This window comes from Mustela nivalis (assembly GCF_964662115.1).
Source record: "Mustela nivalis genome assembly, chromosome: 13".
NCBI classification, from domain to species: Eukaryota; Metazoa; Chordata; class Mammalia; order Carnivora; family Mustelidae; genus Mustela; species Mustela nivalis.
Window position 1 is genome coordinate 81,984,422 of NC_139032.1, and position 23,746 is coordinate 82,008,167.

The 23,746-nt window shown below is 51.2% G+C and overlaps 2 protein-coding genes across 11 annotated transcripts in view; one reads left to right on the forward strand and one right to left on the reverse strand.

Moving 5' to 3' along the window:
- Nucleotides 1-13,661, forward strand: part of RABGAP1 (RAB GTPase activating protein 1) — a 155,068-nt gene extending 141,407 nt beyond the window's left edge. For all 9 annotated transcript variants that reach the window (XM_082695490.1, XM_082695489.1, XM_082695487.1 and 6 more), the window contains 5 exons: nt 6,825-6,929; nt 7,721-7,804; nt 8,360-8,431; nt 10,424-10,621; nt 11,935-13,661. In XM_082695490.1, coding sequence (XP_082551616.1) covers nt 6,825-6,929; nt 7,721-7,804; nt 8,360-8,431; nt 10,424-10,621; nt 11,935-12,057 — 582 coding nt within the window. In that variant the 3' untranslated portion in view covers nt 12,058-13,661. The remainder of the gene's footprint in view (nt 1-6,824; nt 6,930-7,720; nt 7,805-8,359; nt 8,432-10,423; nt 10,622-11,934) is intronic.
- A 2,967-nt stretch (nt 13,662-16,628) lies between these two features.
- Nucleotides 16,629-23,746, reverse strand: part of STRBP (spermatid perinuclear RNA binding protein) — a 138,001-nt gene continuing 130,883 nt past the window's right edge. For both annotated transcript variants that reach the window (XR_014301973.1, XR_014301974.1), the window contains exon 19: nt 16,629-16,869. The gene's annotated coding sequence lies outside the window, so the exon portion shown is untranslated. The remainder of the gene's footprint in view (nt 16,870-23,746) is intronic.

Consider the following 23,746-nt stretch of genomic DNA (forward strand, 5'->3'; position numbering starts at 1 on the left):
GGAATGCTCTAGAAGTCGTCTCCTCCTGTTCAGGCCTTTCTGCCCAGTGCGTGGAGGGAGGCGGCTGACCGTGAGCAGCAACCACTGAAGCCAGGCCACAGTGCGCCCTGAAAGTGGCTCCGTAGCAACTGGGGATCATGCAGAGAGGAGGTGAAAAAGACAAAAGAACAGGGTCCTGGATAGGAGCTTTGTGTTCAAAAAATTGTAGGAAGAGGCAACTTGAGCGAAGACCCCAGGTGGATGTTCAGTGTGAGCTGCTGCACTGTCCCCTGCCAGGCCCAGCGGTTGCACTGTTGTCCCCTCTTGCGGGTGGGCACGGATTCTCATGTTCTCGAAGTCTGCTCCTAAATGGTGTGAACCTTTTTTGCAAGTTGCCTTATCTTGACACAGTAAAGAGCTAGGTTCTTCAACCTTCCTGATAACCAGGAGTGAGAAATAGTCAAAATAATGTGAATTCCCCTTTCTGATGTTCTTTGTGATCGGCACTGTCAGAAGCACTTGGCTAACATCTAGTATCTCCTACCCTTGCCTCAGCCTTGTGAGGAGGGTTACATGAGCCCCACGGATGAATGAGGATTTTTGTAACAGTCATGAACTTGAGATGCAAAGAGAGATGGATGCGCCATGGAGCAAGCAGAACCAGGAATCTAACCCAGGCCCGACTGATTGGAATGCCCCAGGCTTGTCTACAATGCCCTGCTGTCTCCCAAATAAATATGGAACAGGAAGCTGCGATCTGGTGTCATAACTACATCAGAAACACAGATAGTGACACACAATAAGCAAACGTTTTCTGGGCACTTACTGAGTTCTAGGCGTTGCTCTAAGAGCTTTTGTACCCAAAACAACCCATGTCATGTCAGGGATACAGTATGATCCCTGTTTTACTGATGAGGAAACTGCAGTATAGCGTGACATTTCAGATTAAAACCCAGGTGGCCTGACACCAGAGCTCACACTCCTAACTCGGCTCAGAGGAGTACGGCCCCTCCTCCCCTTAGGGCTCAGGAATTTCAGACTGGGGTCTCTTTCTCCGGCTGGCTACTATGGTGCTAAGGTACACTTTGCCCACACTAGGCTTGGAGTCCCTTTCCAAGTCTGTCTTCTCCTGTTCCTTTAGAATTATCACTGAAAGCTAGGTTCTCAAGCGAGGGGAATGGGGTCCTCTCACCCCCATTTTTTGTTTTTGGCCTTCAGGGACTCAGGGTTTTTTGTTATTTTTGAGAGAGCATGCACAAGTGGGGGAAGGAACAAGGGGAGAGGGACAAGCAGACTCCCTGATGAGTGGGGAGCCCAATGCAGGGCTTGATCCCAGGACCCAGAGATCATGACCTGAGCCACCCAGGTGCCCTTTCAGTCAGGTTTTTGAAAGAAATTCATTATTTCCAGCTTTTCCCTTTTTGTATCCCAGAGTAAAACTCTGGTGTGTGCCTTACCAGGTTTCCAGAACACTCTTTGAATTTTCAGTTGTTTTATGTCACTTGTGTTACACAGTAGATTGCTAGTAAGCCACAGAGACCCTAGGTGAGCCTAGCCATGCTGTCGCCTCTATGAAGCAGGAGTCCTGCCCAGACCTAACATTGCATAGGGCCAGCAGGACCATACGTGAGTCCCCTCTGGCATACTCTCTAAACTGAGGGTAATCAAGGTGAGGGAAATACTCAGGAGCCCACCTGCTGAGATTTACAGTCTGGCTACACTGCACCCTAGATCTGAGATCGTGGACAGCTGGCAAACCTTTCCTGAATGAATTACTTTGGCTTCTTTATCAAAAATCAATTGTATGGATGGTCTCCTCAATTCCATGCCTGCTCCATTGATCTGTATGTGTATCCTCATGCTAACAGCATGGTCTCAATCCCTGTAGCTTTACAATCTGAAAATCAGGTCATGGGAGTCCTCTAACTTTGTTGTTCTTTTTTTAAAAAATAGTTTGGCTATTCTGTCATTTGCATTTCTATATAAGTACTAGAATCAGTTTGTCAACTTCTAGAAATAAAAGCCTCTGGGATTTTGAGTGGAGGTGCATTGAACCTGTCAGCTTGGAGAGAATTATCATCTGAATAATAATTGAACTTTCCAATCCATGAATAGGTTATAATTTTCATTTATTTGGGTCTTTTTCAGTTTCAGCATCATTCTTTAGTTTTCAGTTAGCAAGACTTATACATTTTTTTAAACTTATTGTAAAGGATATTGTGTTCTCCAATTGTTTATTGCTAGTCCTTAGAAATAAAATTGATTACATGAGCTTCTGTCCTATGACCTTGCTGAATTCACTTACAATTCTAGTAGCTTTTTGGTTTACTATCTAGCATTTTCCATATACACAGTCAATTCATCTCTGAATAAAGACAGTTTACTTCCTTTCAAGTCTTTTGAGCCTTTTTCTTTTCCTTGCCTTCCTGCACCGACCAGGATCTTCAGAACAGTGTTGAATGGAAGGAGTGGGCCTCATCGCCTTGTTTCAGCCGTCCCCTGTGGGGTGTTCCTCGGTCAGTTTGAGGAAGTTCTCCTTTCCTCCTCTGCACTGAGCTTTGTCGTGATGGGTGTTGAGTTTTGTCAGATGCTCTTCCTCCATCTGTTGACATGGTTACTTGCTATTTCTCCTAATTCTGTGAATATGGTGATGTAATTCGAGTTTTCAATGTAAATCAACCTTTGCCTCCTTAGCAAACTTGGGGTTTCCTTTTTTTCCTTATGATTTTTATTTGTATTAAAATTTTTGTTCATGAGGAATATCTTGTCTGGAGTTTCCTTAACATTTTGTCTTGTTTTGGTGGCAGAGTAATGATGACCTTCTAAAATGAACTGGGATGTGTTCCCTCCTGTTTGCTTAAGGAATTTATGTAGGGTTATTCCTTGACGAAATCTTTGATTCCCCAGTGATGCCATGAGGGCCTGGAATTTTCTTGGGAAATTACTTAATTATGAATTCAGTTTATTTCCAGATATAGGAATTTTCTAATTCTTGTCTCTGTGTTCATAATTGTGTCTTTCAGGTAACTTCATCATTTTAATTGTGAAAGGTATTGGTATAATTATTGTTATTTCCTTACTCTTTAAATGTTTATAGGATCTGTTGAGATAGTCTGTCTTTCATTCCAGATATGAGTAATTTGTGTCTTTTCTCCTTTTTCCTTAATCTGACCAGGAGTTTATCAGGTGTGTTGGTTTCTTCAGAATCCAGCTTTTGGTTTGATTTTTTTTTTTTTTTCTCTATTTGTTTTGTTTCATCGATTTCTGTTTTTTGGGTGGGTTTTTTTGGGGTTTTTGTTGTTGTTGTTGTTGTTGTTTTTTGGTAACTTTATTTTTTGTTTAATTTTTTCCTTTTCCTAGCTGATCTTTTTTTGTTTTTTTAAGATTATGTATTTTAGAGAGAGAGAAAGAGCAAGTTCACTTGCAGTGAAGAGGGACGGAGAGAGAGAGAGAGAGAATCTCAAGCAGACTCCCCACTGAGCACAGAGCCAGACTTGGGGTTTGATCCCATGACCTGAGATCATGACCTGAGCTAAATTAAGAGTTCGACACTTAACCGACTGAGAAACCCAGGCACCCCTGCTCTTTTTCTAGCTAATCTTCAAAAGAAAGATCATTAATTGATCATTAATTCTAGACCCTGTTTTTCTAAAATAAGCATTTAAAGTGATAAATGTCCCTGAAGCACTATTTCAGCTGTCTTCCATATATTCTGATATTCTGATATATTAAGTTTTTATTTTCATTCAGTTCTTACTGGTTTTTCTTTGACCTGTGAATTGATAAGTGGTGTGTTGTTTAATTTTCAACTATTAGGGATTTTTCCCAAAACTCAATCACTTCTTTCTTTTTTTTTTTTTTTTTTTTTTTTTTTTTTTTTTGAGCAAGAACAAGTGGAGGGGAGGGACAGAGGAAGTGGGACACAGGGCCCAATCCCAGGACCTGAGCCAAAGGCAGACGCATAACCAGCTGAACAATCCAGGTGCCCCTGCCGGAATTTTTTCTGTTGTTACTTTATAATTTAATTCACTTGTGATCAGAGTACGTATCCTTTCTGTTTTTAATCCTTTTGAAACATACTCATGCTTATTTTAGGGCCTAACTTAGGATCTATTTGGGTGCATGTCCATTTGCAGGTGGAAAATGTGTGTGTTTTGTTGTTATGGGTGCAGCGTTCTATAAATGTCAATTTGGTCAAGATGGTTGAGTATTATTGAAATCTTCCATGAATGTACTGGTTTTCCTTCTCCACTTCTTCTGTTGCTTACTGAGAGGACAGTGAAGAAGTCTCTAATTGTGCATTTATTTCATCTTTCAGTTATGTTAGTTTTTGTTCTCTGTAATTTGAACTTATTTATACATTTCAGATTATTACACCTTCTCAGTGGAGCAAGTCTTTTATTGTTATGAAATGTCCCTCTTTGTCCATAGTTGTATTCTGCTTTGAAATCTATTTTGATATTAATAGTCACTCCAGCTTTCATGGTCTTGCCTAGTATACATCCTTTTCCATCCTTTGACCTTTAATTTATCTCTGTCCTTATAGTTAAAACTGTTTTTTTGTAGCCAGCATGTAGTTGGGTCTTGATTATTTTATTCAGTCTGATAATCTTTTAATTGGAATGTTTAGACCATTTACATTTAATGTAAATATTTATATGGTAGATTTAAGTCTGCCACCTTGCTTATTGTTCTCTATTTGTTGCATTTGCTTTTTCTTTCTCCTTTTCTGCCTCCTTTGGTTTAAAGATTTTTATTTTTATTTATTTATTTATTTATTTTAAGTAATCTCTACACCCAACATGGGGCTTGAAATCACAGCCCAGAGATCAGGAGTTGCACGCTCTTCCAGCTGACAGGCAGGCACCTCTCTGTCTTCTTTGGTTTAATTGGGTACTTTCATATTTTCAGTTTATCTCTGCTATTACCCTATTAGCTACTTCAGAGCTTTCTTATTTCCAGGCCTCTGCCCGCCAGCTTCCAACCACCTCAGCATCCTTGGTCCCTTAACTCTGCCTCCTTGACCTTTTGAGACATGCTCTGTTTGGAACCCTTCACCCTCCTCCTTAGTTCAGAATGTGCCCCTAGGGAGAAACCCAGGGTGATAGTGGGACTCATCTTGTTTTCTTTCTCCCAGGAACCACAGTTCTTCATGTATTGTTTTCACTGTCTGAAAACAGTAGTTTCATACACTTTGTCCAGTTTTTTGCTTGCGGTGGGAGGATAAATCTGGTTCCTGTTAGTCCTTCATGAGGAGAAGTGGAAGTCAGGATTTGTGTTTATATAATCTCCGGATGCTCCCTTTTCATATGCTCATGCAGATAGAGTGCAGGAAGTGTGGTGCCCCGAGGGGACACTGGTCAGGCCAGTCTAGTAACTTCTGTGCACCTCCCACTCACGTAGCCTTCAGAGTCATCAGCTCTTGGAGAGATGGCACAAACACTGAACTTAATGTCACACCATCGGGTTGTAGATTATAGCTCTGCTGTGTGCGCCCTGCGAGCTTGAGGGCAACCGGGGTGTGCAGGGAAGACTTGACTTCAGAGATGCAGTTCGTAACCTGGCTCTTTCACACTCCTCGAATCCCTACTGTGATAGTAGTGCTGCGTGACCGAGAGAACGTACGTGTGCTCAGGCTCCAGAGCACTGCTCAGGAGATGGCAAGGGAGTCTGCAGAGAGAGGAGAAAGATTGAAGAAAAACCAATCTGTAAGAGGACTTAGTTCTCCTTACTAGATATTTCCTCTGTTTTTCGATTCTCATTTCCTTTCATTGTTTCTTGGGTTAGAGGTAGAGAAGGAGCTGACAGGCCACAGCCCAGACAGGACAGGCCTTAACTAACTCTTGAGACCCCACTTCACTGCACACGTGTGCAACTTGCCATAACGCATGGCCACTTGAGGTCGCGTTAGCAAGCCGTCCTCCGCTCTCCGTGTAAGGCCCCAGCCCTGCCGCTCCTGCTCCTCCCGGAGAAGATCCTTCAGAGCAAGTGTGGTGTGGTGCAAAGTGCAGGCGCTCCGTGACACCTCTTCAGCTAGTGACATCAGAAACTGTTTAATTTCAGAGACTGTTTAATCCACTTCCATTCATTGTTAAAAAGAGGGCTGTGTATAAGGAGCCGGCAGAGACTCTCTCTGTCTGATGCTGTGGAACTCTAGGAGCTTCGGCCCCGTTTCTGTGGCTGTGCTCTGACGTGCTCATCTTCGGTTATCCGTGGAATGCCAAGTGTCAGGGGCTCCTGCGTCAGGCATCAGTGTCTCATTTTCACTTAGGTCACCAAATCTGCCCACCAGACCTTTGCATGTTTTCAAAAAGAACTGGGGTGTGGCCATTTCAGATCGTGGTGAGTGAGTGCCAGGAAAGAGGCGGCCTCCCTTATCACATGATGAGAATGAAGTGTAGACCTTGTTTGAGGAAGCAGAGGAAATACTGAGTCTTGGGGAAGAAAACCAGGATTTATTATTACTGTTAGTGGTCATGACCACTACCTTTTATTGAGTGTTTACTGTCTGCCAGGTGCTGTGCTGAGTCCTTCCTGTGCCTTATCCCTCAGATGACAAGCCAAAAGCTCAGAAAGATTCTCAGTGACTTGTCCAAGTGGCACATGGTCAGAGAACAATGGGGGCTGAGCCCAGGCTGTCTGATGCCAAAGGCTGAGCTTCTCACCACTGTCCCGTGTGATGTCTGTGCAGGAGCCTGGGCCAGGCCGTCTCCGTGTGACCTCTGGCATCTTTCTGCTCTCTGGCTCACTTCCTCTGTCACATTAAAAAGGGATTGTCCTGAGCAATTCAAATCCCATCTGGTTCTCAGTTCTTGTTCTGTGACAGCGTCTTTTACATGTTTCAGGCTGAAGAGAAGGCAGATGCACTCAATAAGGAGTTGCTTATGACTAAACAAAAGTTGATCGATGCTGAAGAAGAGAAAAGACGGCTGGAAGATGAGTCTGCCCAGGTGAGGGGAGCTCCGGCCCTCCCACGCGCCTCGGTTTCTCGTCCGAGCCTGAGAGTCTCGAGTCCAGCTGGCGGCTTCCTGTTGGCACTGGGGAACCAGAGACAGCTGCCTTCAGTTTCTCTCCCAAGGCTTTATCTAGTTACTGTGTAAAGTGTAATAGTTAATAATTAGGGCATAAGAGGAGACACTGGGGCAGAGCCCATCCTTCCTTGGGACAAGAGAAGTTCCTGTGTGTCAGCAACTGGATGTGACAAAGAGAGTTAGCATTTCTGCAGAAGGAAAGCAGACATGATGTCGGACTCGTCCCCTGCCAGTCCCCCACAGAGCAGACTCTGGAAAGCCTGTCTTGAGCCAGCTCTCCACAGTCATTGGGGACACAGTATGCTGCAGACCCTGCAGGAAGCCCCTTCTTCCCCCCGTGGTTCTCCATGATCTGGTGTCTGGTAGGATGGCCTGAGGTGAGAGACGATGAGACCCTGTCTCTGTTCTGAAGACACAACAGTCCTCTGAAGAGTTTTAGTCCGTTGGGTCTGTGCTGCCTCCTCAGCTCAAGTTCACAGGCAGGGAGGAACCTTAGCAAAAGCCCCATTCCAAAATGGGGTTTGATCTTTTGGGAGTTTTGACTTTTCTCTCCCTCTCCTGGCATCGAGACCACGTGGTTGAAATGCAGCCCTGCCAGAGTAGTCAGGTACTTTTTCGAAAGCCCAGAACGAAGCGGCCAGTGCCAGGGCTTTATATTTCCCTTAAAACATTCACTTTTCCTTTTCCTTTCTTTTTTTAAATGTGTGCAGTTAAAAGAAATGTGTCGTCGGGAACTTGACAAAGCAGAATCTGAGATTAGAAAAAACAGTTCTATCATTGGTGACTACAAGCAGGTGAGTCTGAGCAGCCTGTAAGTGGGCGTGTTTTCTGGAAGCCCTGCTTTTCTGGATAAATGTGTCCCCTCCACGCCCACCTGCCACCTACACTGACCGGTGACTTCACTGGGCAAGTGACTTCACTGCTTCTCCGCGCTGACACAGAGAAACTATCACTATTTCAGAGAACTGTCGAGAGGATTCCATAAGATCAGGTCTGTAGAGAGCCTGGCATAGTGCCCAGCCTATAAACAGGCATTTAATAAATGAAAGCCACCCTGTCCTTCTGGCCTCGTGTTCACGCGCGGTCACATGCTGTAGAACCGCTCCTTTCCCTGGCGGGTTGAGTTTCAAGAACGTAACTAAACTGGTCTTGTTCTTAACTAAATTCGGATCTTGGGCTGGCTCGTGAGGTCGTCAAGTGTCTATAAACCGGAGGCGGCAGAGCAGGGGAGCCTGGGCTCGCCCTCCCACCGCGCGCCCTCAGCCACTCCGCTTCTCCGTAGAATTCCTCCCAGGCCCAGCTTCTGCACGACATTGCTCATGAGATTGTCACTTTGTTTGTTTCTTCAGATTTGTTCTCAGTTAAGTGAACGATTGGAGAAGCAGCAGACAGCTAATAAAGTGGAAATTGAGAAAATTCGGGTAAGTTTTCCTTTACCAAAGAGCTTCTGTTCTGTACCAGCTAGCTCAGTGTGCTTTGCTCAGCCCCAGAGATTTGGGGAATGGGGTGGTTTACTTGGATTTCAAAAGTGAGAGAAGCTTGCATGTACCTGACGAGGGGCCAGTCGTGGCCTGCCTCTGGGGCTCAAAACTAATGCTCTGCTGGTTTCCTCTGGAAGGGAGTACGACGCAACCGGGAGCTCTGGTTTTAGATCTCGAAATACAAATGCCCTTTTCCTCACGTAACATCGTCTGGATGACGTGACTGTCACAAAAAGTGACCCGAGATTTGCAGATGTCAGTAGAGCAGGTGATCACTGCGGTGCTGTGCGGGTGAAGGAGGCCTGCCGGCGGCAGTTGGGCACAGGGTGGGGGTGCAGAGGTCAGGACCCTGTGGTGTCATTGTCACTCCCCACGTTGTGTAAAATGAGGGCACTCAGCTCCGTCTCTGGGCTCAATTCCTTGTCATGGATCCAAATCCAATGAGGACTTTCAGTTTTCAATGTTTCCGTTTCCCATTCAGGGGCTTTTATAACTTGGTGCCTTTTTTTTTTTTTTTTTTTTTTTAATTTTTAAAAAAAATTTTGGAAGATTTTATTTGTTTGAGAGAGCAAGCAAGAGTGCACATGAGCAGTGCAGGAGGAGCAGAGGGAGAAGCAGGATTCCTGACATGCAGGGCTCATTCCAGACCCCTGAGATCATGACCTGAGCCAAAGCTAGACGCTTCACCGACTGAGCCACCCTGGCAGCCACTGCTGTCCCGTAAGCCGTCCCCGTAGTACTGTGCTCGTCCAGTTATTCCATGACGAGTAACTTGCTAAAGGACGAAGGTGGGAGAGTTCTGGGCTCATGGCCTTATTCACACACGTCACCATTCTACCTGGAACAAGACCCGGCCTCCATCCTAAGCAGTGTTTAACTAGCAGTGGTGATTTTTTTTTAATGTAATTTATTACTAATTTACTATGTGATTCTAAAACTAGCAGTGCTCATTGCAGAAAATTTTGAAAATAAGAGAAAATAAACCCTTAAGATTATATTGCCTGTAGATAATATCGTTATTACATGTTGGTGTATGTTCTTTTGGTGCTCATTCTGTTTATTTCAGTATACAAAATGCTAGTCATTCTGAGATACGCATTTTTTTCAAGTTTCCGTCCTGAAATTGGGACATATTTTATAACTGATGGCCTTCTAAAGTGGTGTAACTGGGGGTGCCCGGACGGCTCAGTCAGACAGGCATCCAACTCTTGATTTTGGCTCAGGTCTCAGTCTCAGGGGTGTGAGATGGAGCCCCGTGTGACCCTCCTGTCGTCTGTGCTGGGGTGGAGGCTGCTTGGGATTCTGTCTCTTCCTCTCCCTCTGCCCTTCCTCTCTCTCTCAAAATAAAGTGGTTTAATTGGCAGAATATTTTCTTAGAGGAACATGAAATGAGGTTTCTCCCAGTCAGGGACATCTTATTTAAATGAAAGGTGGTGTCTGTTTGTAACTGTGCTTTACAGACATTTCTGTGTCCTGGTTCACTCAGCATTTAACCATTTTACCATGTTATGAAAAATTCCGCACTTTGTAGAGGCTGCCTACGTACTTCCTTGTATAGATGCAGCCCAGCGTATATTTAATTTTCTCGCAGTGGTTGGATAGTTAACCCCCCCATCATTTCTCTGTCTCTCATTCTGCAGTGAAAAATCTTTGTACATAAATCTTCAGTCACCACCGCATCTTCCTTTTTTTAACCAAGTTCCTTGGACGTGAGATAACCAGACCATGATCTAAGAAGGTTCTGATTGATCTTAGTGTGGGATGCTGCATGGCTTTCCCACTCGGGTATCTGCCGGTTCCCAAGGGAACCGCTTTCCGGGAGCCGGGGTGCTCAGCCCGGCAGCCGCCTGTCAGCTCCCCAGAAAGGCAGGGCCCACACCTTCGGGCCAGGCCGCTTCTCCTCGCCCGTTCACATCGGACTTTCCCTTTCAGCAAAAAGTGGACGACTGTGAGCGCTGCCGGGAATTTTTCAACAAAGAAGGTCGCATAAAAGGCATGAGCTCAGCTAAGGAAGTTGTAGATGAGGACACGGACGAAGAGAAGGAGACGCTGAAGAACCAGCTGAGGGAGATGGAACTGGAGCTGGCGCAGACCAAGCTGCAGCTGGTGGAGGCCGAGTGTAAGATCCAGGTACGTGCCGGCCCGCGCCGTGGGCTGCAGACCCCAGAAACGGCGTCTGCCGTGTGGGGTTTTTTTCCCTTTTAAACTTTGGCCATAATCCTTCTAGGAAAAAGCCCCATTACTTGTTATTTACCAGTGGGTGTTTAATTAGTATTTGGCCTGTCATGAACTGGACTTTCTCATAATGAGAATTGTCCATCAAGCTTGGAATCTTTTCGGTGGAGCAGGGACCTGCTTGGAAATCCCCACGGCGCCACCAGCAGCTGTGACGTGGGTTTGTTCTCGGCCTCCTTAACTTCAGGCTCCTCATCTGCAAATGGAGATGACAAGGGCCCCATCTGGTGGTTTGCTTTGAAGTCTAAATCCGACAGCACAGAAAGGGCTCGGCAGTGTCTGAGGACTTCCTCAGTGCCACCTCTTAGTGCCAGCTCCCGTCACTTAACTAGCTCTGTGACTTTGGACGTGTTACTGATGGATCTGAGCCTCCATTCCCGACGAAGAAATTGGGGCCGACTTTGGTCACCTTTATCCTGTGTGGCCAATTCCGTGAGCGGCCTCATGGAGCACAGCGTGGGCCCTAAGCGCTGTTTGTGAAAGGAACCGAGTTCAGGACTGAGCTTAGGGCCTGGTCTCCCACATGGCACACATTCACTGGGCGTCTGCTCTCTGCCAGGCCCCGTTCTAGGTGCTGGGGTTGCAAAGCTAAGACATGGCTTGTATGACTGTCCAGGACAATCAGGAAAAGCACCACCGAGGCAGCAGTATGTGAGCTGTGGTCAAAGAATGAACAAGGGTTGCAGCTGCAGGAGAGAGAGAGCAGTGAGCGTTCCCGGTGCAGGTGCAGGGAGTGGCGTGCGGCGCAGCAGAGGGAGGACAGGGCCCACCCAGAGAGGAGTGTCAGGAAGCTAGGGGTGGGGTTGGGTCCTGAGCTGGCCGAGAGTCTCTGGGTCCGAATCATGAAACACCTCAAATGTCTGGCCTGGGAGTCTAGAGTTTAAAGGTCTTTGCTGGAAGAGAATGACACGGTCTCAGCTGGAGCGCTAGCCCGTTCTGCCTAGTGTGTGATAGGTGGGCAGGGGAGGGAGGCGCTCGGTCCGGAGGTTGTTTTAATAAATAGACTAGGCAAGAAATGGAGAGGTCTTTACTAGGAACGATCCCAGAACTCTAGGGATTCCAGATCCTTCTATGCCAGTTGGAGACTGGGGGAATTTCCTGAGGCCTCTCAGAGTCAACGGGCTAAAGTCCTGTCTTGGCTCAGCTCTGGGGAGGCAGTGTCGTCGACCCCAGAGCCAGCGCGCTCATGCACGTCATTCCTCTTGCAGGACCTGGAGCACCATTTAGGCCTTGCCCTAAACGAGGTACAGGCCGCCAAGAAGACCTGGTTTAACCGAACACTGAGCTCCATAAAGACGGCAACGGGGGTTCAAGGGAAAGAGACTTGCTGAGCGAAGCGGCTGCCTCCAGACACCTTCAGAAAACACGACACCTTTTGTTGCCTTCTTTGGCCAGATGTGTGATTCTGTGACATGTCCCAGGACCAGAATGTACCTAAGTCAGATCCATAGAAGCATGTTGGTAGGTCATTGGACCAGAGCTCATGAAGCAGGCAGCCTCTGGGGTCAGGCTCTCCTAACTGCTGATGCTGACAGGCCTGAGGGCTGAGCGGCGCTCTGCACGCGCGCTGGGACAGCGTCCTCGGTGGGAGCGCCCGGGCCTCTTCCGGGTGTGGGTCACCACCTCCCCGGCCCGAGGGCTGAGCTGACATTGTCAGAGTTTGGGGATCCTTCAGGCTTTTGGTTTTTTTCTAAACCTTTAATCTTTTTTTTTTTTTTAATATACATATTATATGTATTGCGGGGTTGGGGGGGTGGGCAGGCATCAGTAACTCAGATAGTTCTTACCTACTTCAGTGCCAGCGCAGGGTCCTCCAGGCAGACGCGGAGAAGCACTTTGTTTTAAATCGGAGGGTTTCATGGTTATAGTTGCAGCCACCTAGTTTTGTTAAACTACACGATGCACAGGTTTGGGGTTTGGCATTATTCACGTTTCTGATCAATTCTATGCAACTCTCGTAGTTCCTGTTGTTCTTTAGTGTTAGCTGCCAAAACTTCACGGGGCTGGGCTGGGTGACTTGACCGATGTGAGACAGGATTAATCATAACGTGGACAAATCTTATTTTGCTTCATGTGTCATGTGTGTGTATATATATATATATAAGTATCTTCTCCCAGTGCGCCCAACTGACAGTGTTTAAATCCCAGACCACAACTGATCTGCACAAGCTAATTATTTGGCTTTCTGGGCACTTGCTCTCACTCCGGGTTTGTCGGGTTCCCCCTCCTCCTGGCCCTCACAAGAGCTGAGAAACGTTCCCTCACTAAAAAAGTTCCTAGTGTTTTTGCACAAGGCATATAAGCGAGAAGGACACTGCACTGTGTGTGTGTGTGTGTGTGTGTGTGTGTGTGTGTGAAAACGCAGGTGTGGGATGTGCGTGCCGAGGCCCCGTCCTGCTGGCCCGTGTCCCTCCCCAGAGCGTGGCTGCGTGCAGACCTCGTTGTTCAGATGGATTGCAGGTTCTCACTTCAAACCTATGGAATGGAGGTTTTAGCACCTTTAAAAAAAAAAGAGAAGATCGCCGAGTCTCTGAGTTGATAAAGCGGTGTGTGGACAGCTGGCGCCGAGGGTCTCCTGGTCTCCGCGCGCAGGGCGCAGGTAGCTGTTCTAAGAGGCACTGGTCTGTGTATAAAGATACTTGGCTTGTTTTGTATCTTTTCCCAGTGACTGTCCTAGTGCTTGCTGAGGTCATCATCCGGGAGGTGACAAGTGTCAACCCCCCACCCACCTACACCCTCCACTGCTTTGTGTCTTTCTTGTTCAGTTACCGAAACAGCTGTAAGCCCATCTAAAACTAGGTGCGTGGAAATTGTGCTAGGGTAGTTCCAGTGTGTCAACTTTATGAATTGAAATATAAACCAGTAAAACTGTATTACTATTCCTTTTGTTGGTTTTATTTTAACAGCATATTCATTAAATATTTTGGTACAAAGAGCCTCACTTTGTAGAAAGCGGTTTCATCATTCCATGCTCCTGCCCCGTTTCCCCCGCTCGCGCACGCGGCCCGAGAAGAGCAGCCCGTGCGCTGGCGGACAGGCGCACGCCGGCACCAGGCGTTCCCGCTCGCGTGCGCCGAGCGGCTCCGGGGGGCCGGCTTTGCAGGGGTGCGGCTAGACCAGCTGTTCCTCTGTGAGGCTGATGCCTGCGCCCTCACAGCGAACACGGACTCTGCGAAATCGAGTGCCACGCTTACAGGGAGAGGTGCTGTGTGTGAATTCATAGGGTTAGGGAAGTCCTACAGCAGGAGGTAAGGGTGTAGTGAGACCTGGAAGGATGAACGCATCTCACCAGGCAGAGAGAGGACGTGGAATTCCAGGCCTAACGTGTGAATGGGAGTAGCAGCCGGGGGCCACTTCTGCTCTGCTGGAACTTTCAGGAAGAGAGGCGGCATGGACGACACATCTCGCAGAGGCTCCTTTCTACTCACCGGTGGGGGTGGGTGGGGTGTTCTTCCTGTGCCCTGCCCCGTAAGGACACACAGGCCACCAGCTGCCCTCTTTACCACCTCACCCCTTCTCTGCAGCAGGAAGAAGAGCAATCTCCCCAACCCTGCGGCTCTGCCCCCATGCGGCCTGCCCTCCGGGACCCCTTCTACACCTGGCCTCGGATGGAGACGGGCTGAGATGCAGGCCACAAAGAAGGGAAGGTGGTGAGTGAAGCCCCCGCCCAGTCTGCTGTCCACTGCACCGAAACCGGGTGAGTGGCCTGAGGGGCCTGGGCCATGGCAGGTGCTCGACAGCGGCCCCAGAGCACATCTGGGATCCCTTTGCCATTCACAGGCTGGAGAACCTATTTCTGGGATCCGCATTCCTGGCCAGCTGGGGCAGGAATCCAGAAAGGCCAGCTTGCCCCACGCTTTTCCAATCCCAAGGGTCTTAGTGTTTGGGAGTGCAGGGACACAGCAGCAATCCTGATGTCACAGCTGGGAGAGGAGAGAAAGGAGTCCATGTGCCTATCGGCCTGGGCACGGCAGACCTCAGGCGACTCCGATGGGCTCTGCTTCAGGAAGGTCCCCTGATGGTGTTGAGACCCAGACTGAGAACACTGAGTGCAGAAACAGGTGTACAGGGCCTTGTGGGGACAGGGAAGGATGTGTCATGACAGGGACTGTTTTCTGCATTGCTGACCATGGGGTTTGCTGGAGAGAGAGCTGACAAGACATTTAGCTGGAACAGGTAGTTAGCCTGTGGTCTGATGGGGGGCGCTGGGGGAAGACTGGTTAATGAAGCTGAGGCCACGAAGGTCAAGGAAACCATTGGAGAGTTTTAACCCAACTTGCTTTTTAAAAAAATTGAAGTGTCTTGTCAGTCCTTTAGGAAGAAAAGTTGGAGGAGAGATTTAGAGTCTAAAGAGAGGTGATAAAATAGGCCAGATTGGAGACAGTTCCTGGAGAGTCACTGAAACTTGGTGGGGGTGGGGAGGTTGGAGGGGGAGACCCAGGAAGAGTTCTGGAAACACCACTGGGAGGAGGCCAGAGCCCACAGATGCTCGGACTTGTGCAGGCAGCTCTACCCTAGTGTTCCGGAACCTCAGTGGTACTGATCATGCTTTGGTGTGGGGCGCCGTCGCGCACTTACGGCTGGTTAGCAGCTCTCCCCCCCACCACCCATTGTCCCAGCTGTGCGGAAGTCCCCCCTAGCTGTGAAGGCCTGGTCTGCCAGGAGGGGAAGCCAGGAGAGTGGCTAAGACCGTACGGGATGTCCGGAGGAGGCAAGGGCTTAGCTGCAGGCCTAGGAAGTGCCATTTGCGGAGGAAGAGGGGCCACAGAGTATGGTTGCCGCCACTGGGAGGAAAAAGGAGCTCATCATCTGGTCCTGGGCAGGACCAGAAAAGGCTTGTTGGATTTGGTATCGGGGAGGTTGCTGGTGCCCAGGGTGGGAACAGACTCGGAGGTGGGTGGGTACAGCCGAGGGCCCACCTGCAGCCAGTTGAAGGGGGAGAGGAGAAAGCAGAGCCGGGCAAGTATAGATTTCTAGGAAGCCTGGCTGAGTAGGACGGGGGGGAAAGGTGGGTAGTTGGCCGGAAACTATGGGAGAAAGAGCAAAGAACATGGGGCTTTGTGCTGGAAAACTCAGATCCTGGTTCCGAGCACCTTTACACTTCCTCCTGGACTGTACTCTGTCGGGGCTGCTGGAAACGTCCGTGAAAACACACGGTGGGCTGGGCGGACTGTGGAGCAGGCCCCATTGAACCCAAGAGCCTCTGATCTCCAGGGCCCTGGTTGGTAGTAAGTCCCAGGGGAGAGGAGGCATCTTCCTCAGTCTCCCAGGAGAGCTGCCACCCTGTGTGCTCTGCACAGGGAGCGGCTGGGGGCGGCGTGCTGGCAAATCCAGCCTGGTGGCATGCGGGGAGAAAAGGTGGGCCCTGGGGGACAGAGTGAAGCAGGGGGCTCAGTGCTTGTCCACCCAGTGGCCGCACTTACCTGGAGGGCAGCCGCAGGCCCTGGCCTGGCTCTGCCCTCTCTGTCCTCCACGCTGCCGTCTTTGTTGGTCAAGACTGCGTTACTGGGGCAGCTCCCCGGTGGGACCCTCACGAGGGGGAAGAGCTAGGCAGATGGTAGCTGCCGTTTAGAAGGTCTGTATTTTTATCTGTGAGCTTTAGTGTCCTCATGTGCCATGTGCGGGCACTGCCAGCCCTGGGGAGCAGGTGTGAGCAGGAGGAGTGGGATGTGTGCAAAGTGCCCAGTAAATTCTAAGGTTTAGAATTCGGCCCTCACTTGGCACCCCCAGAGCACCACCTGCAGGGTCAGAGGGCCGGGCTAGAAGTTTCAGGTTCAGGAAACTTTCTGCACCGCTAGCAGAGAAGCAGCAGAGAGTCGTAAGAAAGGGCCAGGAGGACAGTCTGCGCTTGACCGTCTCCTTGGAGCGGCCGCTTCACTGAGCCAGAGCAGGTCCACGGCGGTTTTAAGACAGAAGCTTTTATTTGTATTCATCCAAGTGGAGAGAATGCAACATGTCAGGGCATTACAGACGAACCGCAGCAGCCAGACGAGAGGGTGAGTCTACGGCAGAGTCCGACAGTCAGTGCGAGGAGCCACAGTGTGGGCGCTGGGGTGGCACAGAGTCCCTTTGGATGAAGGCCAGGCATCTCTGGGCGAGGCACTGGTGACAGTCCACACATGCGGGCTGCTGCTTCAACCACGCTGCAGGTTTAAAGTTCAGAGTCCTACATGTCATCATTGCCCCAGAGGGGAAGGACAATCCGTGGTGGCCGTGTTTGCCAATGTTTTTCAACATAATATACAACATAAAGTTATTGCCAAGAACTTTGCACTGCAAATTATACTATTTACACTTGCGTATTCAGAAAAAACAGTAAATAGATAGGTATTTTAAATTGTTACCTAAAAACTACCTTGGCCATCACCAGACCAGAGTGACAGTAAGCTACAGCCAGGAGTCCAATGTCATGTGTGTAACCGTGCAGTGGGAAAAGAAAAGTTTTCTACCCACAACTACACTCGGCCTTCTCCATGCCTCCTGCCTTCCCCACCCCGGGCTGAGGCTGAGCAGGGCCACCTTACTCCTGCATGAGGGAAGCCCCTTCTCGAACAGTCCTGGTCCTCAGTCTGGAACTGGCCGCTTCCTCCCCAGACCAGGCTACCCTTCCTACTCTGCTTGGAGTGGTAACGAATCGTACAGGCCCCTCCGCGAATGCTACGCGGCGCGCAGACCAGCGTGTGGGGCTGTGGAGCGAACAGGCTGAGCCGGGCCCATCAGCCTCACTGCTCCTATAGAAGTGCCCTCACCCTCATTAGACAGAGCCCGTCCTGTCCCGTCCTCTCGAAGGTGTGGCTGGGGCCCCACTGGCCACTCTGGCCAGCAGACCGCGCCCTGGGGGAAAGGCCTGAGCTCAGAAACACTTCGGGCTACGAAAGCAAGGCAAGCCCCGCCAAGGGCTGAAGCAGATGAGACCTGCCCGACAAAGGTGGCTCGTGCCTTACTAGAAACTCACCCGAAGCGGGGGGGGGGGGGGGGGGGGGGGGCAAAGGCAGAGGACGCCCACCTCAAGTCAGCATTCACTTTGCTTCCCATAGCCCCTGGGAAGGAAGTGCATCCGAGGGTGGGAGACGGCACAGGAGCCAGCCAGAGCCACCTGCCCCAGACTCGGGGGCCCTGAGGTTGCCTGTCAGTGGTCTCCCCAGCGGGGTTTCTAGACACAGGCTGTCTGGAGAGCTTCGTCTCCGAGAAAGGGAGCAAGAAATGACGGGCCCCGCCGCTGAGAAACCACGGCAACCAGTGAGCTCGGAGTGCTCCCTCGACGGAGGAGGGGTGCAGTGTGAACCCCGCCTGACTGCCCAGGGCTGGTCTGAGCGTGAGACACTGTCCTGGTCAGGGAAAGGGACGCATCTAATGGCGGCACTTCTGACACGACAGGGGAGAGAAGAGGTATTTGGGGAATCGGCTTGCCCGGCGGCATTCCAGTTACAGCTCGTGTGGGTGTCCTCAGGACCCCAGGGCTCAGTGCCACGGACGATGTACTCCGCGAGGCCAGCACAGTGACACGTATCACAGAAGGAGCCCACCTGGAGCAACGCGTCTCGCCCCTGACACAAATTCTCACGCCGGAGGTGGGGAGCAGTGCTGAGCCCAGAGAAGACGGGGGAAGAGGCTGGACACAAGAAGTCACATGTGGAGAACGGACCTCTTTAAGGGTCTTCTGAGTGATCTAAAACTCCTATCTGTCCCTACCCCAAATTTCCATGAGCAACAACAAAAATCTGACTTTACAGAACAGCGGAAATATTTAGGTTAGAGTCCAAAAAAAGAAGAAAAGCCTTCTGACCATCTGTGTCCCTAAGCGGGAAAATGGCATCAAGCCTGAGCTCGTGGGGCTAGGAGAGGGCAAGCGCCTGGGCCAGGCTCCAGCTCCAGAGGGGACTGTGGTGCCTGACTGACACGCGCTCCCTCTGAGGCCTGAGCTGCCTGAGGAAAGGCCAACACCTGGCATCACAGCCAGGCCCACTTTTGTCCTTTCCTTTCCATGAGCCCAGAAATGCTTCTGGAAAAAGCATTTTCTGCTCCTCAGAAAAGTTACCCACCTACTATCAGAACACGATCGCCCCCTCCCCCAAGCCCCAAAAAGAGACAAGACCAGGTCCAAAGTCTAAAAGGCACGCCCTCCACGAAAGGGAGCCTGACCAGCCCCAGGCCAGCTTCCAACAGGCCTTGGAGGCACAGCTTTGATCATAACTTCCTTCCATAACCTTCCCCTGGTTCCCAGCACTGACGAGACAAAGCTTCACTCCACAGGCAGCATGCAGTGTTCGTAGGTTTCCAGGGGTTTCCTAGCACCACCTGCCCAGGGTAGCACCCAACTCCTCACCTCCAGTCTGGGGCTCCAGAGGACCAGGGTGCGGGCAGACCATGTGCAAAAAAGCACCTGCAGCTTCGGGGCCTCCGGCGGGTGCCTTCCCTTCTGGGAGCTGCGGGGGAGCCTCGCCTACCGCCACAGGCCTGCTGGGGGCTCGGTGAGGGCGCGTGTGCGGGCACTCGGGTCAGGCCTGCCCCGGCAGCTCCTGTCACTGCACGGGAAGCACACAGCCCCCTCCTCCCCAAAGGAGGATGAGGGCGGCTTCCAGCCCCCGGACTTAGCACCTCTCCGATGCTCCACTACAGCAGCTCCCTTCCCCTGCCCAGAAACTTCGGGGCGGGAGGGGGATCTGGAAAGCAGAAAGCACTACATACATTATAGTCGTTTTCATTGCCCCAACTACATCGAGCACCTTGGGGCAGGCACCATGAGTGACTCTCTGCACTGTCCCCCGTACCCAGTGGAAGGCCTGGCCTCAGCTTGTGATACACCCCGCAGGGCTGGCTTTAGCCTGTGACACACATACATCTTGCCTCAGGAGTGTGCTGGCTTCTTGAGAGTCCCGTCACGTGGGCTGGCTGCACGCAGACAGGAAGGGAGTCCTGCCTAGAAGCCCTCCTGCCCCGAACTCAATTCTGCAGGGGGAGGGAGCTCATTTTTACCCTCACACACCAAGGCCCCAGGCCAAACTCTAATTCGGGCTTGAGACCGAATGTTCAGTTTGTCTTGCCCTGGCCAATGGTCTTTAGGACAGCAAGAGCGAAAAAGCCTGGATGTGGAGGATTTTATCAAGCCCTGCCCAAAGTGGGGGTACTCCCTGCCCCCTAAAGCCAATGGCCAGAAAGACCCAAGTCTCTTGTCCTCTCATTCCCACTTGAATACCAACTCTAACCAAACTCTTGCCCAAAAAGCCCAGACGAAATACAGATACCATTTGTGACCACAGATCTGGTCTTCCGCGACAAGAGTGATGGATCTAAAAGGCATCTGTGATGAGTTTACCATCTTGCACACAACCTCTCCCTGGCTCCCGAGCGCCCAGAGAACGAGGTCCCACGCTCTTTGGCCCAGCACTCAGGGCCCTTCCCAGGCTGGGCCCCATGTGCCCGCGTGACAGCACGGTTCCTGGTGTTCCACACACACACCCTCTCCTCTCCAGAGCAGCTTCCTTCCTATGGCTCTCCTGATTCACCCTTACCTTAACCTTTCTCTCCTCGGGGCCCCTGTCACCTTGGACTTCCCTGAGCGCCATTCTGCTCTGTATTTAGCTGTCACCTGTCAATGCACCCGCCGCCCCTGCCACTCCCGCCAACACACACACTCAAAACCCGTGATCCTTCTGGGCCAGGACCGCACCTTCCTCCTCAGCGCTCACACAGGACAGACGCTCTCAGGAAGCCCTGGCGGGAACGTGGACAGGCCAGGCAGCAGAAGGAAGGAAGTTCCCAATCATGAATAAGCCAAGGGGTGAGCAGTCGGTCTCCACAGTCTAAGACAGGCTGGCAAAACACGGCCCACTACGCGTTGTGCTGGTTTAAGTACAGTTGGTGGGGTCACAACTGCGCTGTGTGTAGCACCGTCTCTGGCTGCTCTTGTGCTCCCACAGCCTTATTAGGATGCACACAGGTGATACTAAGGTGGCCTGCTGGGACAGAAAGCCAGGCCGCTTGTCGTTAAGAGACACTGGGCCCTGGGGTCCTGGCCACCCCAAAGGCTGCAGGGGTCTGCGTCTCCGAGCACCTGCAACCTTTCATAGCTCTGCCCTGAAGGTTCAAAACTGCAGCTGCCTCTTTAACCTTAATCCCCAGCAGAGCTGCAGAAGTCACAGGTGCAGAGACCCACCTGACGCCGCGGTCCTGCGTGTCACCCGTCCGGGACGAGCCCCAGGCGGCAGGCCTGAGCAGACGTCACACGTGCTGTTCTTCCCCTCTGTAAAGTCCTCTGTAAAGCCAGTCAGCTTCCCACCAGCTACAGACCATGTTCCACAGATGCTAAATCCAGACTCAGCGGCCAAGAACCCAAGCTCCAGACCTTGCCCAGGTAAAGAAACCAAAACATTGCTTTAAAAAACACACACACAAAACAGAAGGCCTCTGCTCGTTGAACACCCCGTATTTGTCACTCCCTCTGACTGGCGAACCCGGCAGGGCAGACGTGTGGGAACGCTTGAGGAAAGGGAAAGATGCTGACCGGCCGCGTGCAGCCCTGCCTGTCCACTGCCAGAGGGCACAGGAGGCCTCACGCCTCACCCAGCGAGGACTGGGGCCGACCGAACTCCCACTCCCCAGCCCAAAGGAGATGGCCTTTGCCACACTGCCACCCCTCTCCTGTCAACTCCCTGCCCTGCCAGCACCTTCCTCCCTCCCCCACCTTCGCCATCTTGGCCCCAAGTACCACTGTCCTCTCAGTGACCTACTGAAGAGAAGCCCAGGAGAAGTGCTTGGGCAGTGCCCCCCCACTACCCTTAGGACACTGTGGTGCCCTGGCCCCCTCCTGGGTGCCACCATGTCCATCCTCCCACTCAGTGGGGGCGAGGAGCCCGGCCTGTGCAGAGACCCCATTCTTGCATCTGTGGCGGCCTCTGCCTCCCACCTCCGGTCCTTCCTCATCCAACTGTCCGAATCAACCCTCCAGAATTCTCTCACCATTTTAGAAGAGGATGATCACTGAAGGGCACAGTACGCAGGACCTTCCCCCAACTGACTCCAAATTACACATCTCATCTGTCACCACCCTTCTGACCATCCTAGTTCCCATGAGGAAGTAACTTCATGCTGCTCCAGGCCATGCCCTTTCCGCGCACACCATGGGCTGCCACCCCCCCAGCCCCCCCTCTGCCACACCAGCCCTTTCTTCAAAGCTCTCCTCACGACCCTCCTGGCGGACTCCCACCCAGCTCGGGTGGCCATCCCGGGGGGGAGACTCTGGCACTCCAGTCAGAGCCGCTCAGGTCCTCAGCCCTCACAGGCCTGGCTCCTGCACTGAGCGGAAGGCCCGTCAGAGGTTTTGCCAACCACAGAAGATGGCTCCGATCTGTTCAGACGCCCGGGCAACGCCTCTCTCTTCCCGTGTACTCCTCTCGGGCAGCACGCTCACCTTCTACTCTGCTGTCTGAGCCGAAAACCCTCCCATTTTCTCCAGCTGTTCCTTCTGCCCCACCACAGAGCCTGGTACGCAGCAGCAGGAGACAGTGAAGATTTCTCAACAAATCCATATGTCCAAGAGGGGAGATGTGCTCTCGAAAGTGTCCCCATAGGCATCAGTGTTCCTTCCAAACCTGATATCCCATGGAAGGAATTCCTCTGCACTATGCCAACAGCTTGCTTAAACGTTCCTGGGTACCATGGGCTCCATTTCTCACCATACGTAATCTCCCAGGGCAGCCCGGTCATCATGGGAAGCACACGTTAGCCCAAAATGCCCAACTGGCTTTCTATAACCATCCTTACCCTTCTAGAGCCACATACAAGTAAACAGAACCCTTTAAAATAGCAAAGGGATAAGTCCTCCCCTTCCTCAACCTCAGTGAATCTCATTTTGAGGGGCTTTCAGCTTTCCAGTGTTCCCCAGGTGCCACTTTCCAGAGGTTTCTCACGTCCTAGATGTCCACAATATTTTCCTTATGTAGCCTCTAGGGACATGAGGGTGTTAGAAAGCTGAGCAACTTCTAAGACCATCTCCATAATGGAAGGGTCCAACAAGATCCCAGCATCAGAGCACTTGGGCACGTGTCACTGTGAGGGTGACTCCTGTGGTCGGAACAGACACTGAAGGCCTAGGCAGGGACAGATGACAGCCAAAATGCCGGTGAAGCTGAATACACAAAGTACAACCCTAACCGCACCCCAGACCCCCCCTACCACCGGCCCCTGGGGGGGGTCTCCAACAGCCATCACTGACTTGCACATGGTTGCAGAGTCCAGTTACAGAGCAAAAAAGATGGTGCGAAACAGATGGAGCTGAGGCTAACCTGTCCGTCCCCTGGCCCGGGGCGAGCTCAGGAACAGTTCTCCAAGGGAACCAGACCCTTAAGCCTGAAGTCGGGATCCTTTTCTCCCCACATGGCAGGGGGTATAAGAAGGAGGGGGAGCGTAGGTTTCTGCTTATTTTGTTTCCAACCACAAGGGATCTACTCCAAGAGCTGGAAGGGAGGTCCGTGGAATGCATCACAGCACCGAGGGGAACCGACAGCCCCCGGGTTTACTGGGGCGGGCAGCAGCGCCCCGCAGGGACACAAAGCACCAGTACTGCGCATGGTGAGTGCTCTCAGGCCAGGGAGCCCAGCTGGGCTGGTGGCAGGGCTGTGTAATTTGGGGCAGGTCATTGTGGCTAAGCCTCCATTTCCTCCTCTGTAAAAGGAGATCATTTCTGGGTCCCAGAATTGTGGTGTCATTTAAATCTCATCTCTAAGAAAGGGCTTCTGTTAACTCCAAAAACAGTGGAAGACATGTTATTTCTTCTGTGTGGTTAAAAACTCACTTATTAGGAGCCACAGGGTTTTGCCACAGACAAGCTGGGTGGCTTGGCGAGGTCTGTGGGCTTCCGCGTCCTGGTCCGCATGGTGGAAACCGCGCTGCAGCTTCTCCAAACCGCAGGAGTGGCACAGGACGCGGCGTGGCCCCTGGGATAGAACTGCTAAGGGAGCGTTGGCACAGGTGCTCACCCTGCTCACACACAAGTCACTGTTCTGGAACTCAGGCAACCGT